The sequence below is a fragment of the Daphnia pulicaria genome, chromosome 2, assembly GCF_021234035.1.
Source record: "Daphnia pulicaria isolate SC F1-1A chromosome 2, SC_F0-13Bv2, whole genome shotgun sequence".
Lineage (NCBI taxonomy): Eukaryota > Metazoa > Arthropoda > Branchiopoda > Diplostraca > Daphniidae > Daphnia > Daphnia pulicaria.
In genome coordinates, this window is record NC_060914.1 from 11,169,480 (window position 1) to 11,186,622 (window position 17,143).

The window sequence follows — 17,143 nt, forward strand, 5'->3', positions numbered from 1 at the left end:
TCTAGGCCCATCTTTTTCTCCCCCTCGTGAGTGTATAAATAACAATGTCCCCCCTCTGTCCGAAGGAAGGAAAAGCCGCGCCTACAAACGCGTACGTGATGTCCACTCCCCGAAAAAATAAAAATTGATACGTTCATATAGTTTGTTAGGCCTATACGCTGTTCACTATTGAACGATTCCTCACGAAAATAACATCTGTGCGCTCCTTTCTCCAGCAGTTCGTGTGTTACAGGGTACAATGATCTTTCCTGTAGACGGACGGACTTTTTGGGCAACACACCGTCCAGACTCCGCCCACATTTGGTTCTTTCTCTCCCCCCTATAGACACGAAAGTTTCACGGCACATAGAAGCGGTCACGCAGTGCCAGAGAAATAGGTTTCAGTGTTCTGCCGACCGAGCTAGCGTCAAGTTCTACATCACACAAGGATTATTTTATAAAAAAAGATGGTCTCCTCACGACGGATCACGTCCGTTTGGCTGTTGAATTTCTTTTGGGCTTTCGTGATGATATCAGCGGCCGTCGAGGCTTCGAAAAACGGCGGCAAACGTGTCGGTTTCAAAAAGAACGTCAACACCGCCAACCAGTGGTCCTGCAAACATCCTCAGCCGCGTTTAGTTTACATCAGTATTATAATCATACCAAAAGTGATTTTTCACCATTACAGTTTTAATCAATGCAATTTGGAATTATGCAACAGGTCAAATGGAGGATTATGCGGCGCCCAACGTCGTCTACTTGCCATCGGCTTTGCTGGTCCACCGCTGCGACGATTCGGCCGGCTGTTGCCTGACGCCCGGCCAGACGTGCTCGTCGGTGGAGCACCTGGAGGAGTTGGTCAACTTTGTCGTTCACGAACATCACCACGCCGGCCAGCACCATCACGGCAGCAGCGCCAATAAGAAACTCAACCGGAAGGCGACGGTGACGGTGCCGGTCAAGAATCACACGCAATGCGAGTGTGTCGGACGCAACAACCTGAGGGCCAGGAGGTCGTCCTTGGTTCACCGAATCGACATGACAGTGCAATAATTATATATCTTATTGAAATGAGTTTTTCGTTGGAATCAAAAGAATTCTACGTACCGCTGTGCCTCAAAATGGATTTTCTACAGCTGGATCAAATTCCGGCGGATGGATTTTTTTTAATTCTTCAAATAACCAAACGAGACCCGAAATTTGAATTTCAGTTAGGGCCAAATTTTTGTGAATTTGATTTTTTTAAATACGTGTATACGCTATTATAGTTTGGTGATTTTCCGACCCGCTTGATTATTAAAATCTATCTATACTAATAATGAATTTTAAATAACCCCCCCGCCATATGACTCTCGCATGATGTTATACCTCTGTACACAAGTGAACAATTTCAATGAGAGTTTTATATCTATGGAAAACGAACGATAATATCTTTTTAAATATACAACGCAAAAAGTGAAACAAAAATTTGAATACTCCATTTTCTTCTATATTTTCTCCTATTATTCACACACCCGGGAGCGACAAATCGGCGCTTGGCAACAGCTCCGCCGTCTTATTTCGCCGTGATGACCCAAATATTGCTCGTAAATAGAGAGAGAGAGAAACAGAAGAGATAATAGTCGCTTGATTACGTGACAGTGTGTCGTACAGAAATGATCGTAAACCAAAAAACGGGTGGGCGACGTGCTTGCCAATGATTCCCGGAACCATCTTAAACTACATATCCTATCAGTAGCCTATAATAAAAAATAACATAAAACACTTTTATATTTGAAAATGCGACACTTTTCTCAAGGGCTCAAATTCACATGGATTACATTAGCGTCTGTTTTTCTTGTAACTGCCGGTGTTATGATATCGGCCGCATAAGGGGGCGGCGTCTGTTGATTGGTTGGGATATGATGAATCGCCATCGCTACTGGCCATTTTGCATGTCTCGTGAAAATGTAGTCCCGCCGAGATGCCAACTATATCATCCGTACAGACGCATTCATCTTCTACAAACTGTCGAAAAAGATTTGGCTCAATACAACCCCCAAAAAACATTTGGCTAATAATATTATAGTAGCCAATACATCCTGCATTGGAAATAACACTCTGGGGCTTTTCACGTTTCATTGCAGACGCCAACAAAAAAAAACCCGCGCATTTGCATCGGGAATTCCCAAAACTAAAAAAAATAAAATTATAAACCTGAAGGGAAAATAATCAATTTCTGCACTCAACATTTCAAAGAGTCTGGTTCTGCGGATGATGGATGACTAGCACGAATAGCTATACTTTTATCATTCGATGGCAAAAAAAAAAATACAAATTTTCGATCGTAGCTATAAGATATCTATAACAAAGAAGAAGAAGACGACCGGTTTTTTACTCTTCTTGCACGAGCACGACAGTATGGCGACATCGAGATTTTGCACACGTCATTTCACGCAGCAGCACGCAGATTTATGAGACTTAAATGTCCACTAACAGTCAGAGTGTGTCCAACCACCACCCGCTGGATAGCCTTTACAAACATTTTGGTCGGATGTCGAGGAATCTGTCACGTAAAACTAAACTTGTTTCAAAAAAGATACACAGATTCATTGGTGGATTAAACGGGTGGAATATAAGGCCCAGGTTGTATCAATCACGAGTTTAAATGTGACTTTATAGCCGAAATTCCCCATCAAGAAAATAAGCTTGTGGGCGAATCGGGCGGATGAGAATTATTGTTATAGTTGAGAGAAAGTATAAATTTCGCACGCGTCCTTAAAAGACTGGGGGAATTACAATTCCGGCGATCCGGCTGCTGCTGCTATTCACGTGTGTACGTCATCAACCTAAAATATGTTAGAGGTCGTTCGGTTGGTTGAGGTTGCGAAAGACGCCGGTGGTTTGGTTTTTTTTCTTTTTCTGTTTCCATATGGCCAGCAAAATGACGACTAGATGATTTTTTGGCTTAAATATAAAGCCCGACGTTCACCTGGAGACCATCAGTCGCTTACCACCTCGCCACCTGTTAACACATCTGCACACAGCAGCATTTATAATTTCGTTTCGCCAAAAAATTTGATTATATAGAAAGGATGATGGTTAGCTCTTCCGCCTTTCTGATGGTCGTCCTCTGTCTGGCTGCTGGCGGCGGATTCAACACGCTCGAAGCCAAGTCGTTGGTGACGTTCAAAAGGAACATTGACCAGGTGTTGAAGGAGTGGAATTGCAACAAACCGCAAGAGAGACTCGTCTATTTGGGTATGTATTTCATTTGACATTTTTTTTCGTCATTCAAATTCAAATTTAAATTTTATTTTATTTTATTTATTTATTAATTATTCATTTTTATATTTAAATTTAAATTATTATTAATTAATTATTGAATTTCAATTTGAATTATTATTTTTTGTTAAACAGAGGATGAATATGTGGAATACAATCCGGCCGCCATTTACCTGCCTCATGCGGCCGTCGTCCAGCGCTGTGAAAAGTCCATCGGCTGCTGTAAAACCGGTCACGTGTGCACGTCGGCCGAGGAAGAGGAGATGACCTTTATCGTCGAAGAGTTTCTACGAGGAAAGAAAATGAAGAAAGAAGTCGTCCTCTCCAATCACCTGCGCTGCGAGTGTCAGAGCGTCACCCGGGAGCGCAAATAAAAATATTAATTCCGGCCGGAATGATTCGAATTATTTTTTTTTTAAATATAGGAGTCTAAAACATTATAACATGCGCAGTTCCTATATATTATACAGCCATATGCGATGCTATGTATCACGTTTATAGCTAGTCTCTCTATATTTTTCTATAATTATACCAATACAGTATTTTCTGCAATTCAATTCAATTACAATTAATTTCTGCGCGTTCAATTTGATACATTCGCTTGCGGTTGGCAACTGGCCATTTGAAATTGAAACAGGTCGGACGATTTCCTTGTACGGATATAATGGATAGGATAAAAATAAATTGAACTTTTGCGCTTGACAGCAGACGCCGATGAAATTTATGCAAACTAGTCCCGCAGACGCTCTCACCGACAACTTGTATAGCAGCGGGCCATTCCGCGATTGACACAGCAGCACGGCATTTTCCTTCTTCTTTTTTCCACAAAATCATTATATCCATTTCGTTCGGAATATCCTAAATCGTTCAAATATAGGAGCATCTGACGTTGTTTTTCTCGGAATAGCGTCGAGGTTAACCGCAGCAGATAAAGTGCTGTGTGCCCGCCAGCACTATAGCATCGGGATAGAAAACTTGGCAACAGATGATGGCCGCCAGCAGTAGCGGATGAATACGCAATGAGAATTGGCCATTCAAGAGTCCACATCATTTACACACAACCGTCTTGCGGTCATGCCGCGTTTAATCTTTTTCGCCTTTTGCGAATTCGTTTAGAAAAACCGCAGACCCAAAATTGAACTTTTTTTCGGGGAGGAAACGGGAGTCAAATAGTTTACGATATTATTATGGTCGTGATTTTCTCTTCTGACCTTCTCGGCATCTATTTGATTTTATTCATTTGGTACATTTAGAGAGAAGCCCATCATCAATAAAGACTAAACTTTCCAGTTGGCAAATGAAATTCTTGTATTATATCTGTGGCTAATTTTTGTAACACGAACGCCAAAACCGAATTGTCTTTGATTATATAGGATTGCGGTTTGATTTTATCGAGCCCAAAATGGCTCAGCTATTCTTTCACTTTTTTGGGGGGGATTAAATATAGTCGAAGGGGCGGTGCCGATTACATATGCAAATGAATTTGAATGCCAAGTCAATAAATTGAAGTAGCCAAGGAAGCCGATAGCCTGTGATATCGTCTAGGGGAACCTCTAGAATTTCAATTCAGTCTTGTCCAGACACACACACGTCAATCGGCCAGTCACACAAGGCCATAGAGTGCACGGAGACACATCAGATGAGAGATAAAAGAGAAGCTGACAAACTGTGTGTGCCGATTGACCTCCTTCTTTCTCTCTCTCTAACCCGATCCAAATGATTATGTAAATCCAGTGATGCTGGTGAAACGACAGATGGAATAATGAAATTTTCTTATGCGCTGTCCACCAGGACTAATCTATATTGATTGGTTATTTTTGAGCATGTGAGTATAAAATAGAGCAAAAATCAGCGCCTATGGCAACATCCTATAAAAGAGAAAACAGGCTCATCAGGACGGAGAGGTTACATAATATAAACGTGAATAAATAATTAGTCGGTATTATATAATTAATTCTACGAGACAATGATTTTTGTTTCTTGGAATATCACAAATTATGTAAGAAATAAATTATCCCACACGGCTGCTCCACACTCACGATAGTCGGGATCAAATTCGGGATTCCTTTTTGATGATTAGATTCTTAGATCGATTTTCCCGACACATTCGCAACGAGTGTGATTGGTCAAACTAATCATCAGTTTCTTTTCTTTCTTCTGTTTGCTGTTAATGTTGCGCTTATTATTATTGTTGGCTGCTGTTGGATTATTGACGCTCCCGGAAGTGCTGACGGCCTTGACGGCGAACTGGATTTTCTCTTCCGCCGACTCGAGCGATTTGCACACCTGTCCAGGCACCTTGCAGCATCCGGTCGACTGGTCGCACTGGTGGATGACCAACGCCGGAGGAAAGTAAATCGCATTAGGAGCCGCATACTCATCCAGATTTTCTATTTTACAATCAATTTTAAAAGAAGTTTAGAAAACCACAAAAACAATTAAATTTGAATTTGAATTTATTATACCGATATGAATGACCCGCGGTTGCGGTTGACTGCACGTCCATTCGTCGAAAGTTTTCACGTTCTTTTTAAACGGAACCGTTTTCACCGCTGCCGAACTGACAAGCAGAGGCGCCAACAGCATCGCCACCCACAGGCAACATCTCAGCATCTTGTAATTTTGTCCAATTTTAGCCATCTTATAACACACTTTACAGTTATTCAGCGCGAAAATTTAAACAACCAAACTTTTATCCAAATAAGGCGAACACAAAATTCCAGCGCGGCTGAACGTGTGTGCGAAATGATGGGCGCTAGAAAAGTGACTACCGTTTTCTTTCATTTGTCATTCCTTTTATACATTGTGTCTAGTGATGACGTTGTTTTTAAAAAACAAAGTGATGTACCAATAACTGAGGGACGACATTACCCCACATCCAAACGTGAAAAGAAGAAAGAAGAAAGAAGAAGAAAGATTTTTTGATTTCCCTTTCACCGTTAGTGGTCTGTGACGTCAAAGGATAACCGGACTTGTGAATGGGACCGGAACCCCAAAATTCTAATATCCTTTTCGTGAGCGCAAATACACCAAGGTCGACCAACCCAGCCGGCAGTGATAAGAAATTTTCCTTTTTGAAAGATAAAATTCAGCTTCCGTTGCGCATAAATTTCATTTAATATAGACGACCAGAAAGCAGGTTATTCCATTCACGATAAATGTGCGATGTGGTTAGATGACATTTTAAAATGGCTATATAGGATTTGATTCGAGATAACAGAATAATTTAACTTCCGTTTGGAATATCAATCAAGTGACGAAAGTGTGAAAACTAAGTCTTGTTGGCCTTCAACCAGGATTTTGATAAATATTTTTGGCGCGTGTTTATTGTTGCGTGCTATGAGTGATCTAGCCGGAAGTGGAATAATAATCAGTTGATGTCTAATTTATTCTGCAAACTGGTTGGGTTAGATTTCTATTATATTTGATCAAATTGCACGCAAATCTATCTCGTGGGTGTGTCTCGGTGTGTCTAAACATTGTGGCGCGCTAATGTTCTCGTTTTCAATTTCAAGTTTAATTGGATCGGAGAGTTGCGCTATTCCGGAATTCAACCATGTTTGAATTTTAATTTTAATTTAAAAAAAACAAAACATATTTGCCATATAACAGGTGCGCGGTGAGTTTTTTGCACCCGAGGACACACACACGCCACTTGTAATAAAACAGATTGCACCATCACAGCCAGACATATCCAGACAGACGAATTAAATAGCGCTTAAATACCCTCGGGCGATTTTGGCGAAAAAAAACTGCTAGTATAGTCTGCTGAGAGACATTGTCTCAATTATTTCACAACTCGGCTCATTTGCATATCACTCATGTAAATTGGCCACGAATAACTCGACGGAAAATTGCTCCCGTTTTTTTTATAATCTGAACGAGTAGATCTTGCATGTTCAGTATCTATTTAATTTTTTATATATTTGGTGATGACTCAACAGGAATGTTGGCCAGGGAATATCCCAGAGCACAAAGAACATGTTTTGTAACACAACAAACACCACCAACAATAACAATAATACGACGACCGAGTGTATTTTTCCTTTTAATTCGCATTAATTTACAGTGTAGTTTATAAAAGAATAATGTTAGTTGCGTTCCTTGCGTATCTACATTTTTCAAGGATACTCTCAAGTTTGTTTCGCGGTTTCCCATAGGTGCGCATTTATGTTGCCACGTTCATTTTGAATAAACGGACGACGTGAAGGACCTGCCAAGATTTATCGCCAGCAAAAAGAATAGAAATATTTACACTGTTTATTCTTATACACGCGGAAATGAGGATGACTTGCGTCAGAATTTGTTCAAAATTGCACAACAGAATAAGATGCAACTGCTTACCGGAATGGACAACATTTGGCAGGCTCCGATGTGACTGGCGGTTTTGGCGTTTCAGCTTTCCAAATGATGAAGATGGCCGTGGCTTCGATCGATATCAATTCATCTTCTACCGAATTATTCATCTTGATTAAATGTAGCTATATAGAAAATGAAATGAAATATCCGAGCGAATAATACGACTGATCAGTTTCGACCGTTCAACGAGACTGACCTGGTTTAGACACAATCTCCCAGATGTCTTTTATATTCTAATATTTTTTTTGTGCTCTCAAAACATATTCGATTTTGTTCTGGGAACTCGGAAATGTAGCCAAGGACTGGCCAACTAGAAATTATTACGTACGGTATATACCAGCACAAGGAAAAATAATGGCGAAAGTGAAATCTATGTAAAAGAATTGAGGTTAAGACCCATATCACATAGGAAAACAACTCGTGCTGGCTAGTATAGTAGAACGTGCACGTAGGACACGTCAAATACCGAGAAATATTTGTTGTTAAGAAAATATCTCACATGTTATGTAGGATATACCCGTTGGTGTTGAGAGCTGGTGCTGATTAAATAACGAGAATTTCGTCATAAGAAGTTTGACGGTTTTTGGGCGAAGGTCTTTTGTCGTCGTGTGCTTTGTCGGAATCAGAATAGACATATTTCTGCTTACGAGAATAACCCAGCACAGAAAATGGCAGGTGATAGTATGGCAAGATTCCAATATTTTTGGCTCACATCATGAAATAATATAATTGGACAACGAATTAAGAACCTACGCAACAAACACTTGCAATAACCACCGTCGTTTCAAATTAGATCTCGCCCTATTAAATTTGCAATCCGGTTCTCAATCCCAATTGTTTTTTTTTTATTTTGGTCGGTGTGTATTATTCATCAAGCGAAATTAAAATAACAAAATGTCGAGTATATTTTCATTTTATCGAATAAAAACCTGTTGACAATTTTTATAAAATTCCAGTGAAAGGCCTCCTATAGATCAATGGCGAATAAAAAACAATCAATGTTTAGAATTCCAATGAGGAAACTATGTCAAGCAAAATATAAAACGTATACCGAGAGAGAGAATGAGACAGACACAATGACGGTCTGCCCTGTTTGCTGGTTTGTCTGTTCGGCTTAGTCGTCCATCCAGCGAAGAAATTCTTGAAATTGTTGTTGGACGAGTTGTGGTTGTTCTTCTTGACGTCGTCATCTCGGCTTCTGTTTCGACAACAATTCAACATCTCTTGTGTTGTTGTTGTTGTTGTTGGTTGGACCCTGTCGGGTTCAGAGGACTAGAGAGAATGGCTTGTTGTCAGAAATCTGAGCTGCCCTTTTATTGATTTCATTAATGAACATATCCGAAACTATTACGTAGTTGTATTGACCTGTCTGTCTGTAATCCTAGACGACAAAAATTCAAGGCCCAGTCGAAACCAGAACGTCTCGGAAGTTCAACGGAAGTATACCGGAGATAACCAATTAATTTCAATTAGACTCGTACAACAATGGCTGGATCGATTAATATAAACTGCCCCAAACCGGTCGCTGCATGTGACGCAATCTATCCTCCAAGAAAAATAAGAAAAAGTCTTCAATACAATTTGTTTTATTTCCTAATGACAAAGATTTTAGTTTTAATTTAAAAGGAAAATAGAAACAACGTCGGTATTTTACAACAAACAAAAGACAGTCGGATGCTTTCAGCGATGCGTAGCTGATGGATAGACGCACGGAAGTGTCCGCCCGTCGGATAGATTTTCTAATTTGGCGCTTGTCTGCTATTATTGGACCGCCCTACATTCTCCAAGAAACAACCGGTGGAATTTTAGGCGACTGCTGTCAAGATTATAAAATCAAAAGAAAATTAAGTTCATGCATCGATCTCTATATCAAACCATGTAAACGTTTTGCTATTATATAGCAACCTGATTTGATGACCGACATCCTGTATTTCGAAACTAAGGATAGTGGCGGGGGTTTTTGATGTTGAAATGTAAAACAATTAGCCTTTATACGCGGGGAAAATGAACTGCTGTCGTATAAAAAAACCAATTCCGGTTGACGCAACACGCCAATGTGAAAAAGCGACCCGCGGGTTCAACGCTATTTGCATGCATCCTTTAAGTAATGGTAAATGGCGAAACCAGAAATTTTAGAAAGTTTCACATTTTTATTAGTTATAGCAAAAATAATATTTTCTTACACGGTACACAATTGAAATTACAATTTTTTAAAAAGGCTGAAAATTATTTCCGAGCCGGTTCGAGTCTGAAGATAATTTTAAAATAATCCGGAAGTGTTCAATTCCACAATGACAAAGACGGAATCCAAATTCTGTAAATTAATAGCAAAGAATTTAAATGAATTACAAGATAAATTTAAATTTATTTAAATGATTTCACTTACTGAGAACATGACTGGAGATGACGCAACAATTAAGCCAATCGGCATTTTAAGCTTTTTCCACTTTCCAGACGATAAAAACTGCAGTGGCAACGATCCGGTGACTTTTGACGCTGCCGGCGGATGTCGAACTTTTCTTCTTAGACTCATCCGCCGCCGCCGCCCGTCTTGCGCTACTGGGTGAATCCATTTTGGCGGAATGATATAATATTCAGACAGCACGTCAGCACGACTAATCGAGTGAGCCAGCAACGAGAGTAGTTTGGTTACTAAACCCGGATCCTCTCTGATATTTATACATACGGTCCATATTTGCATATAACGTCGTCATTTGCATATGTGTATCAGCGCGTACCAGGAGCTGAGAAAGAATTTTGCTCAAGGCTAACCGGAGCAAATACTAAGTATAATACTACGTGAATAAATACTGTTGACTAAAATATTTGTTTAAAAAAAGGGTGTGTCTCCCTCTGGGTCTAGGAAATTGTTTGACGTCAGCCAAAATTGGAGGTCACCCGAATTTAAAACTAGATCAAACTAGTTTTTTTATTTAAATAAGAAAATTGGAATCAGCTGCAGGGTCGATTATATACAGCGTGATTTTTTGTTAAAAGACCTTTAGGGCGTTCTTGGAATCGACCGAAAATAAATAAAAAACTGCACGCAAATCCTATCGTCCAGTTTCGGGGAAATGGTGAACAAGTTTTGGCGAATAACTATAAAGTTGCACGACATGCTAGATTATCGATTCAAGGACCAGCTAGAGACATTTTGTGAGGTATTTGAGGTTGGATTGAATGTCAAATGGCGTTCAGAAAAGACCGGTGAATGGCTTCCTAAAAATCAAATAAAAACAGTTTTAAATGTTTTATTGGATCGGTCATTGCACGCAGCGCTTGGGGGCTGTCCATATAGCGTTCAGGGGGGGTTAGAAAATAATAGGAGAGGGGGGGTGACTATAAATTGAAATTTAAGAATTTTATTCAAAAATTAGAGGAAGGGTCGGAAAAAAAGTAACTTCGTTAAAAGGAGGAGGGGGACCTTTCGTGACAATGGCCGACGTGATTCTTAACAATGGGTTGGGATAGAAAAATAACAAACAAAAGAAAGGGGTTAGGTAAGAAAATGATAAAAAGAGGGGGGGAACGAAAAAATAAGTTCGTTCAGAAATGGGGGGGGGGTGGTCTGAAAAAGTAAGTTCGTTCAAAGGGGGAGGGTGGGGATACATTCCGTGACTAGGAGGAGAGGTGATCAAAATTTGGAAAAATTGTTTGGACAGCACCGGGCAAGAATTCGGTCGTGATTTTGACCTTGTAAACGAATGAATAATTTCAAAACTTACTGAGAAAGTGAGTGAGAGAGGCACCAGGGGGTCGACTGCTGCTGCTGCTGCTGATGATGTTTATTATTATTTTTCTCTCTGTCAGATTCGAACTTTTTCCAAATCTTGAAAGTAGCGTAAATCGTGAGCAACTGACGGGTTTTGTCATCCTGCGAATCCTTTGTCTTGGTATTTCCTTTATTGTTGCGAGAATAATCCATTTTTTCACAGTTATAACGATGGGAAAATGGATGGAAACAAACGAACTGGCCGGTTGCAAAGACTCGAAGCGAATGGCTTGATGTTAGAAATTCGAGCCAACTTTTATATATTTATGTACACGTACGAATTTGGCAATGACGAGTTCAGTTCCTGAATGGATAGACGTGTGATTATATAGCCGCGTTGGGAATAGGAAGGAGACCAAGGTCCACCATTATTATATTGAGTCAGAACTTTTTCCCACCAGCACCAGCATAATGTATATCAATTAATCAATCTTGGAAATTTGCCGGAAAGAGAACGGGATTCCCCATTATTAATTCACAAAGGAAACACGTGCCATTTGGTGGGTTTCCCCAGGTTTCCCCCTTTCATGTGACAATAAATAGACACGACCTCGACCTAATAGAAAATTGGCACGATTCGTTTTATCTTCTTTTAGCGAAAGGATTAATCGCCTCCAGCTATAAGACATTTTTATTGCGATTGCTACCGAATTCCGCATAATTAAAAGAATTAAAAAAAAAGATTGGATATTTTCAGTTTGTATTCGCATTTTAAAAATTTGTTTGAACAAAAGACATTGATGCAATCGCTTTACAATTCGGGTAATGTAATAAAACTTATTCGTGTGTTTCATATTATTTAATTAAATTGAATCAGAGTATTTGCTATAGTGCTGTGGTAACGACGTCCATTATTATTGACCATCTTTCAGAATAGGCCAGTGAAGGACCTGCTGTTTAAAACAAAAATTAAAATTCACATTCTTTAATATTTAAAGTTAGCCGTGGAACTTACTGAGAAAGTGAACTGGAGAAAATGTTTTTAGACTGGGCGGATGAGCTGCTGCTGGTCCTGTCTGATGATTTCGACTTATTGTCGGGTGATTTCCAGACGATGTAAACGGACGAAGTTTTAACCTGATTGCTATTGCTGGACGAATTCTTCTTGGCGTCATCTCGTTTTGAATTATTCTCCATTTTCTTGACAGACCGTTTACTATATGCACCACTCGTCAAAATGCTGTAATAAATCAAATGCGGACCCTTCCCCTTATTTATACCTCGTCCAATATTCCCGTTTGCTTCCGAGAGAGTGAGGGGTACCCAAAAATAAACTTTCAAGGTTTTCGGCCACAGGTAGTACATTATATACCAATAGGCTACACACTTAATACGTCTCGAAAGTTCTTTTATATTATAGATGATGGCGCATGACGGAAATTGATTGGAGGTCAGCATCATATACGCAACACACCAAGAATACCGGTCAATACCGGTAAGCCAAATTTGACTACGTTTATACTTTGTTATAGTAATGACCTTGAAAATAGTTTTTAGTGAATATTTTTGATCAGTTTTCACCAAGTTTTGAAGCGATAAAGAATAAGCTGTACAGATTTTTCCGCAAGTGAATAGAAAAGTGCACATCATCAATCATCAAATCTGTGCGAAATAAAAGAGCCATTCAGCACCGGATGTAATGGATTTATTTATCATCTAACCTTTTGGATGAAAAATATTATTGAGCGACAGATGTAGCAGGTATACATGGAAATCCTTTGATATAAATTCGCCTTCAGCAGCAACTCGATCTCGGTATATATTTTGCATATCATTTGAATATTTCCCGAAAACAGTCAAGTACATCACAACCTCAATTTTGTTGACGGGCAGACGGGGAGACTGGCGGCCGTCTGCTGTGCTGTGTGTGTGTTTGACGGGCTGCAGAAATGGCGGTTGAAATCTGACACTTTTTTGGCATCGCCGTAAAACGAGAAACTGTGATTTCGTTATCCCCTTGACACAAACGAATAATACAAGAAACACGATCCACCACCACCACCACCAACAACACCAACAACAACAACACCTCGTCCTTATTAGACACATTCGAAAGCTTGCAACAGTTATTTCCACTTATATATAGACATGTTGTCCATCCAAAATAGAACCGGCTCTTTCAATTTAATAAAACCGTGAGTGGGAAAAACACTTTCCAAAAAGTTGAGATTATATTCGCTGGACCGAGCGCGCGTAGTTTCAATTGCCGCGGCCTATTTCCTATCTGATGACACCTGATGGCGCCTGATGGGAAATAGTAATATATTAAATCCAAGAATTATTTTTTAGATTGAAAATGCCATTAAGAGAGTGACTCGGCGAGTTCTTTTGAAGCGATGCCGAAATTCGATAGGAATCGAGTGAGGTACATCTACGAGTAGAACTATGCTCGACGACCACTTCATTTGCATACGGAACTTTTTTAGCGTCGCTTGACACTTGGCAGTCGTCAATCAACACATCAGAATTAACGAACGAAATTTTCGGGATATCTAAAAAAAAAAAAAAAAAAAAATCCAATTGTCACGAATTTGAATATTCAATTCAATTGCGACGTCCAATCAAAACCGGTCGGACGTGATATTTTTTTTTTCTCTCACCACACTCTAGACACAATTGAAAAAGTCAATTAATAAAATGTTCCAGGTCTATATTTTTTTTCACCCAACTTGATTTGCATATTATAAATATGAATATTTAATTTTTTGATGATATTCAAATTAATGGCCATTAAATGTTTGTATTTTTTTTCGAGTCTCAGGTACGTGATTTTTTCAGAGTTTCACTGCAGTTGCTGTGGCACGGGGGATAGACACGTCACTCGTCTGGAATGTCGTTCAAAGAGTAGGACGGCAATCCCGTCGTTGAAGGGCCGGCCGTTCGGGACCTGATGCTGACGCACCGACATCTGGTGTGATTTCTCAACGTGACCGACGTCAACCGCGGCTTGGACGGCGTGAAGAGGTTCTTGACGTGGAAAGTGACAACTTGTTCTTCACTCTCGACCGAGGCGCACTCGTGAGCGGGAGCGTGACAGTAGCCGACTGAACGATCGCAGCGATGAATCAGCAGCGCCGCAGGCAGGAATATGGCATTGGGTATGCGGTACTCTTCCAAATCATCTTATTGAATTAAAAAAATTATTAATAATTATTTCCAATCATTAATGACAATTAAATTATTCAACAATTAACAATCTAACTTTTTAAAATCTTGGATGATTTTATCTTTAATCAATTTGAATAATTAAATTAAATTTTTTTCATTTTGAATAAAAGAAAAAAAATTATTTGCAAATCAATTAACAAAGAAATTAATTTAAATCAATTAAAAATCTAGGATGAGTTTAGAGCTGAATTTTAATAATTAATAATTTTATGTGTTACCGATGTGAATGAATCTGGGCTGCGGATGTCTACAGGCGCACTTGACGGAAGCTTTTAAATTGGTCAAAAACGGAACGTGTTTGATCCTTTGGTCAGTCACATTGACAGACTCAGAATAAGTCAACAAGTGATGAAGTAACAAAATGGCCAGTATTGACCAGCAGTTTCTCCAAGACTCTCCCGTCATAGGACTGGTCTTTTAAGTGTCTGATGCGTCAATAATCAAATATTGAATAAGAATCAATAAAAATATCAGTTTGCATATATTTTCAACTCTCCAGCGTATATCAAAACGACCGAGTCTCAGAATTTCATCAAAACGACACGTTCGTGAGTTGTTGGTTTCTTTCGATTTTTATACGAAACCCCAGCAGAGCTCTAGTAGTCTAGTTACCCCGGATATACAGAAATCTACTTCCTTCCGGAAGCTCTCCTCGATCCGTATGTGAGGAAATGAAATGTTTTGTCGTCACATTTTTTGTTCATCGTGACGTGCTGTAATCAATTTCCGGTTTCTTTTTTCTTTTTCTTTCACGCCAAACGCTCTCCCGAGCAACGCGCGTTACTAGGAAATAAGAAATAAGAAAGTAGAAACCGTATATGTCTCTAGTCGTTTATTTTCGCGTGATGTCGTGTTTTAGAATCGGACAAGTATATGTGCACAGGAGAATGACAGAACAATTCCCGCGGGATTGTCGTTGATCACGCTGACATGCCAAAGGAGAAAACCAGCCAAACACTATCACAAAAAGAGACAAGATCAATTTCCATTCGATCCGCCGACAGTTTTTTTTCTTTCGGAGAAATTCACGCGGAATAATCTCGTGAATCACCAAACATTTGTATACAAGCTCCGCCCATAATCATATCCCGACGGCCATATTTGTCAGAGATGTCCCCGATGACGGAAAACAAAAACCCACAAATCTCAAATTGATGAATTGAATCGAGAAAAAGGGAAGAAATAATTCCCCGATGAATAACTTGTTTTTTTCAAATTTCGCGCGCTATACTACCATGTTAAAAAGTAGGTCAAGCCACAGGGGGGGACCTTGTGTCGTGAAAACAAAAGAGACACGCCTTTTTGTGTCGACGTCACGTGTGCACAGCTGACGTAACAACGACCTCTACAAAATCTCACGGGCATCAACCGACAAAAATATAGTGACGTTGTTGGACCATGTTGAACGATCATCTATAAAGTCCCTGAAACACTTTTTATAATATGCAAATCTGTAAAAGAAAAAAAGGAAGGTTCATACATCTATAAAATAGCCGGCGGGAATATTCAAAACAAGCAGTAATTATTCTATGGGTGTGTGTGTGGGTAGGTAGTCGAGAGATTCGTGATTGCCCAGGGCTGCGTGTATAACAACACATTTCCCGATTTATACACACACGGTGCTGGATTCTCGTTTTATTAGCGAAGCCAGAAGAGAATATATCACCACCACACCGTATAGATGTAATAATAATAATAACTTTGATACCAGCTGCATTTGAAAACGAAGAAGAATATATCCCGCACCGATCCTTTTATGGTTGTACGGCAGCTAAGGAGCGTTCACAGCACTCCTTATATATATAAAAATCTTCTTTTTGTTTTTTCTATTCTTTTTACATTTAACTCTTGAAAAATTATTCAGAACTTCGCAGGTGGGTTTCCCCATTAAAAGAAAGATTTCGTGTTATTGAAGTGGTTTGGACCGTAAGAGAAAATAACGAGCCAGGTGTGTTAGGATATCACGTTCCACCATTTATGAAAAATATCGAAATTTTAAATTTTTGATTTTCTATTATTTAGCTGAATCCATTCATATCGATGCTGCACGAAGGCGCCTCCCTTTATTTCCTTATTTAGTCGAACTAAAAGGGAAAGAGAAAACGTGATGGTTTCACGCCCCAGGGTCTAAACGACCCGGTGAGTTCTCTTTCTTCTGTGACTCACGGCCAAACAATTAAAAAGAAAAAAAAACCCGTTTCTTTATTCTATTCTTTTATTATTTGTATATTTTTAAACCTCGGTGGGAATTTCCAATTTGGCGAAGGAAAAAATTCCCCGACCCCCGAAAGTGAACGACATTCGCACGTGAGTTCGTGAATAGATAAAAAGGGCCGTTCGTTCACGGTGTACCAATCATTCCCTCGCCGACTCCGCACTGGAACAGTCACAGCAATCACACCGATGTGCAAAATTTGTTATACATTCGTTCAATCAAAAGGGAATTGATTTATTCAAATTGAACAAAACAAAATGGATTCCGTTAGCAATGCCAGCAGCCAAGAGCATTTCTCAAAGACCGGCTGTCTGAAACTATTCAACATTTTCATCTATTTCAAATTGAAAAAATCGACCAAACCCATCACCAAAAAACCCAAATGT

At 39.5% G+C, this 17,143-nt stretch overlaps 4 protein-coding genes and 2 long non-coding RNA genes across 7 annotated transcripts; 2 read left to right on the forward strand and 4 right to left on the reverse strand.

The window, feature by feature from the left end:
* The first annotated feature begins 348 nt into the window (after positions 1–348).
* On the forward strand, positions 349–1,452 carry LOC124326580. The gene is made up of 2 exons (XM_046785487.1): positions 349–627; positions 701–1,452. Exons 1-2 carry the CDS (start codon positions 447–449, stop codon positions 1,030–1,032), a joined length of 513 nt encoding a protein of 170 aa, XP_046641443.1. The 5' UTR covers positions 349–446; the 3' UTR covers positions 1,033–1,452.
* Positions 1,453–2,952: 1,500 nt separating this feature from the next.
* LOC124326635 lies at positions 2,953–3,800 on the forward strand. Its single transcript, XM_046785555.1, has 2 exons — positions 2,953–3,219; positions 3,379–3,800. The coding sequence occupies exons 1-2, from the start codon at positions 3,054–3,056 to the stop codon at positions 3,615–3,617; spliced, it is 405 nt and encodes a 134-aa protein (XP_046641511.1). The 5' UTR covers positions 2,953–3,053; the 3' UTR covers positions 3,618–3,800.
* A 798-nt stretch (positions 3,801–4,598) lies between these two features.
* On the reverse strand, positions 4,599–6,001 carry LOC124326596 (vascular endothelial growth factor C-like). Of its 2 annotated transcripts, XM_046785509.1 has the most exons (3): positions 5,709–6,001; positions 5,283–5,633; positions 4,599–5,111 (listed from the first exon to the last, which is right to left on the reverse strand). In XM_046785509.1, the coding sequence occupies exons 1-2, from the start codon at positions 5,881–5,883 to the stop codon at positions 5,320–5,322; spliced, it is 489 nt and encodes a 162-aa protein (XP_046641465.1). In that variant the 5' UTR covers positions 5,884–6,001; the 3' UTR covers positions 4,599–5,111; positions 5,283–5,319. The 2 variants fall into 2 exon arrangements, with proteins under 2 accessions (XP_046641465.1, XP_046641464.1); XM_046785508.1 differs by having other exon boundaries at positions 4,601–5,633.
* A 1,261-nt stretch (positions 6,002–7,262) lies between these two features.
* On the reverse strand, positions 7,263–7,890 carry LOC124326717. The gene is made up of 2 exons (XR_006915729.1): positions 7,588–7,890; positions 7,263–7,456 (listed from the first exon to the last, which is right to left on the reverse strand). It is a non-coding gene; the product is annotated as an uncharacterized LOC124326717 (long non-coding RNA).
* A 1,834-nt stretch (positions 7,891–9,724) lies between these two features.
* Positions 9,725–11,589, reverse strand: LOC124326728. Its single transcript, XR_006915747.1, has 3 exons — positions 11,328–11,589; positions 9,989–10,821; positions 9,725–9,916 (listed from the first exon to the last, which is right to left on the reverse strand). It is a non-coding gene; the product is annotated as an uncharacterized LOC124326728 (long non-coding RNA).
* Positions 11,590–13,557: 1,968 nt separating this feature from the next.
* LOC124326595 lies at positions 13,558–15,294 on the reverse strand. The gene is made up of 2 exons (XM_046785507.1): positions 14,761–15,294; positions 13,558–14,496 (listed from the first exon to the last, which is right to left on the reverse strand). Exons 1-2 carry the CDS (start codon positions 14,945–14,947, stop codon positions 14,192–14,194), a joined length of 492 nt encoding a protein of 163 aa, XP_046641463.1. The 5' UTR covers positions 14,948–15,294; the 3' UTR covers positions 13,558–14,191.
* Between the last annotated feature and the right edge of the window lie 1,849 nt (positions 15,295–17,143).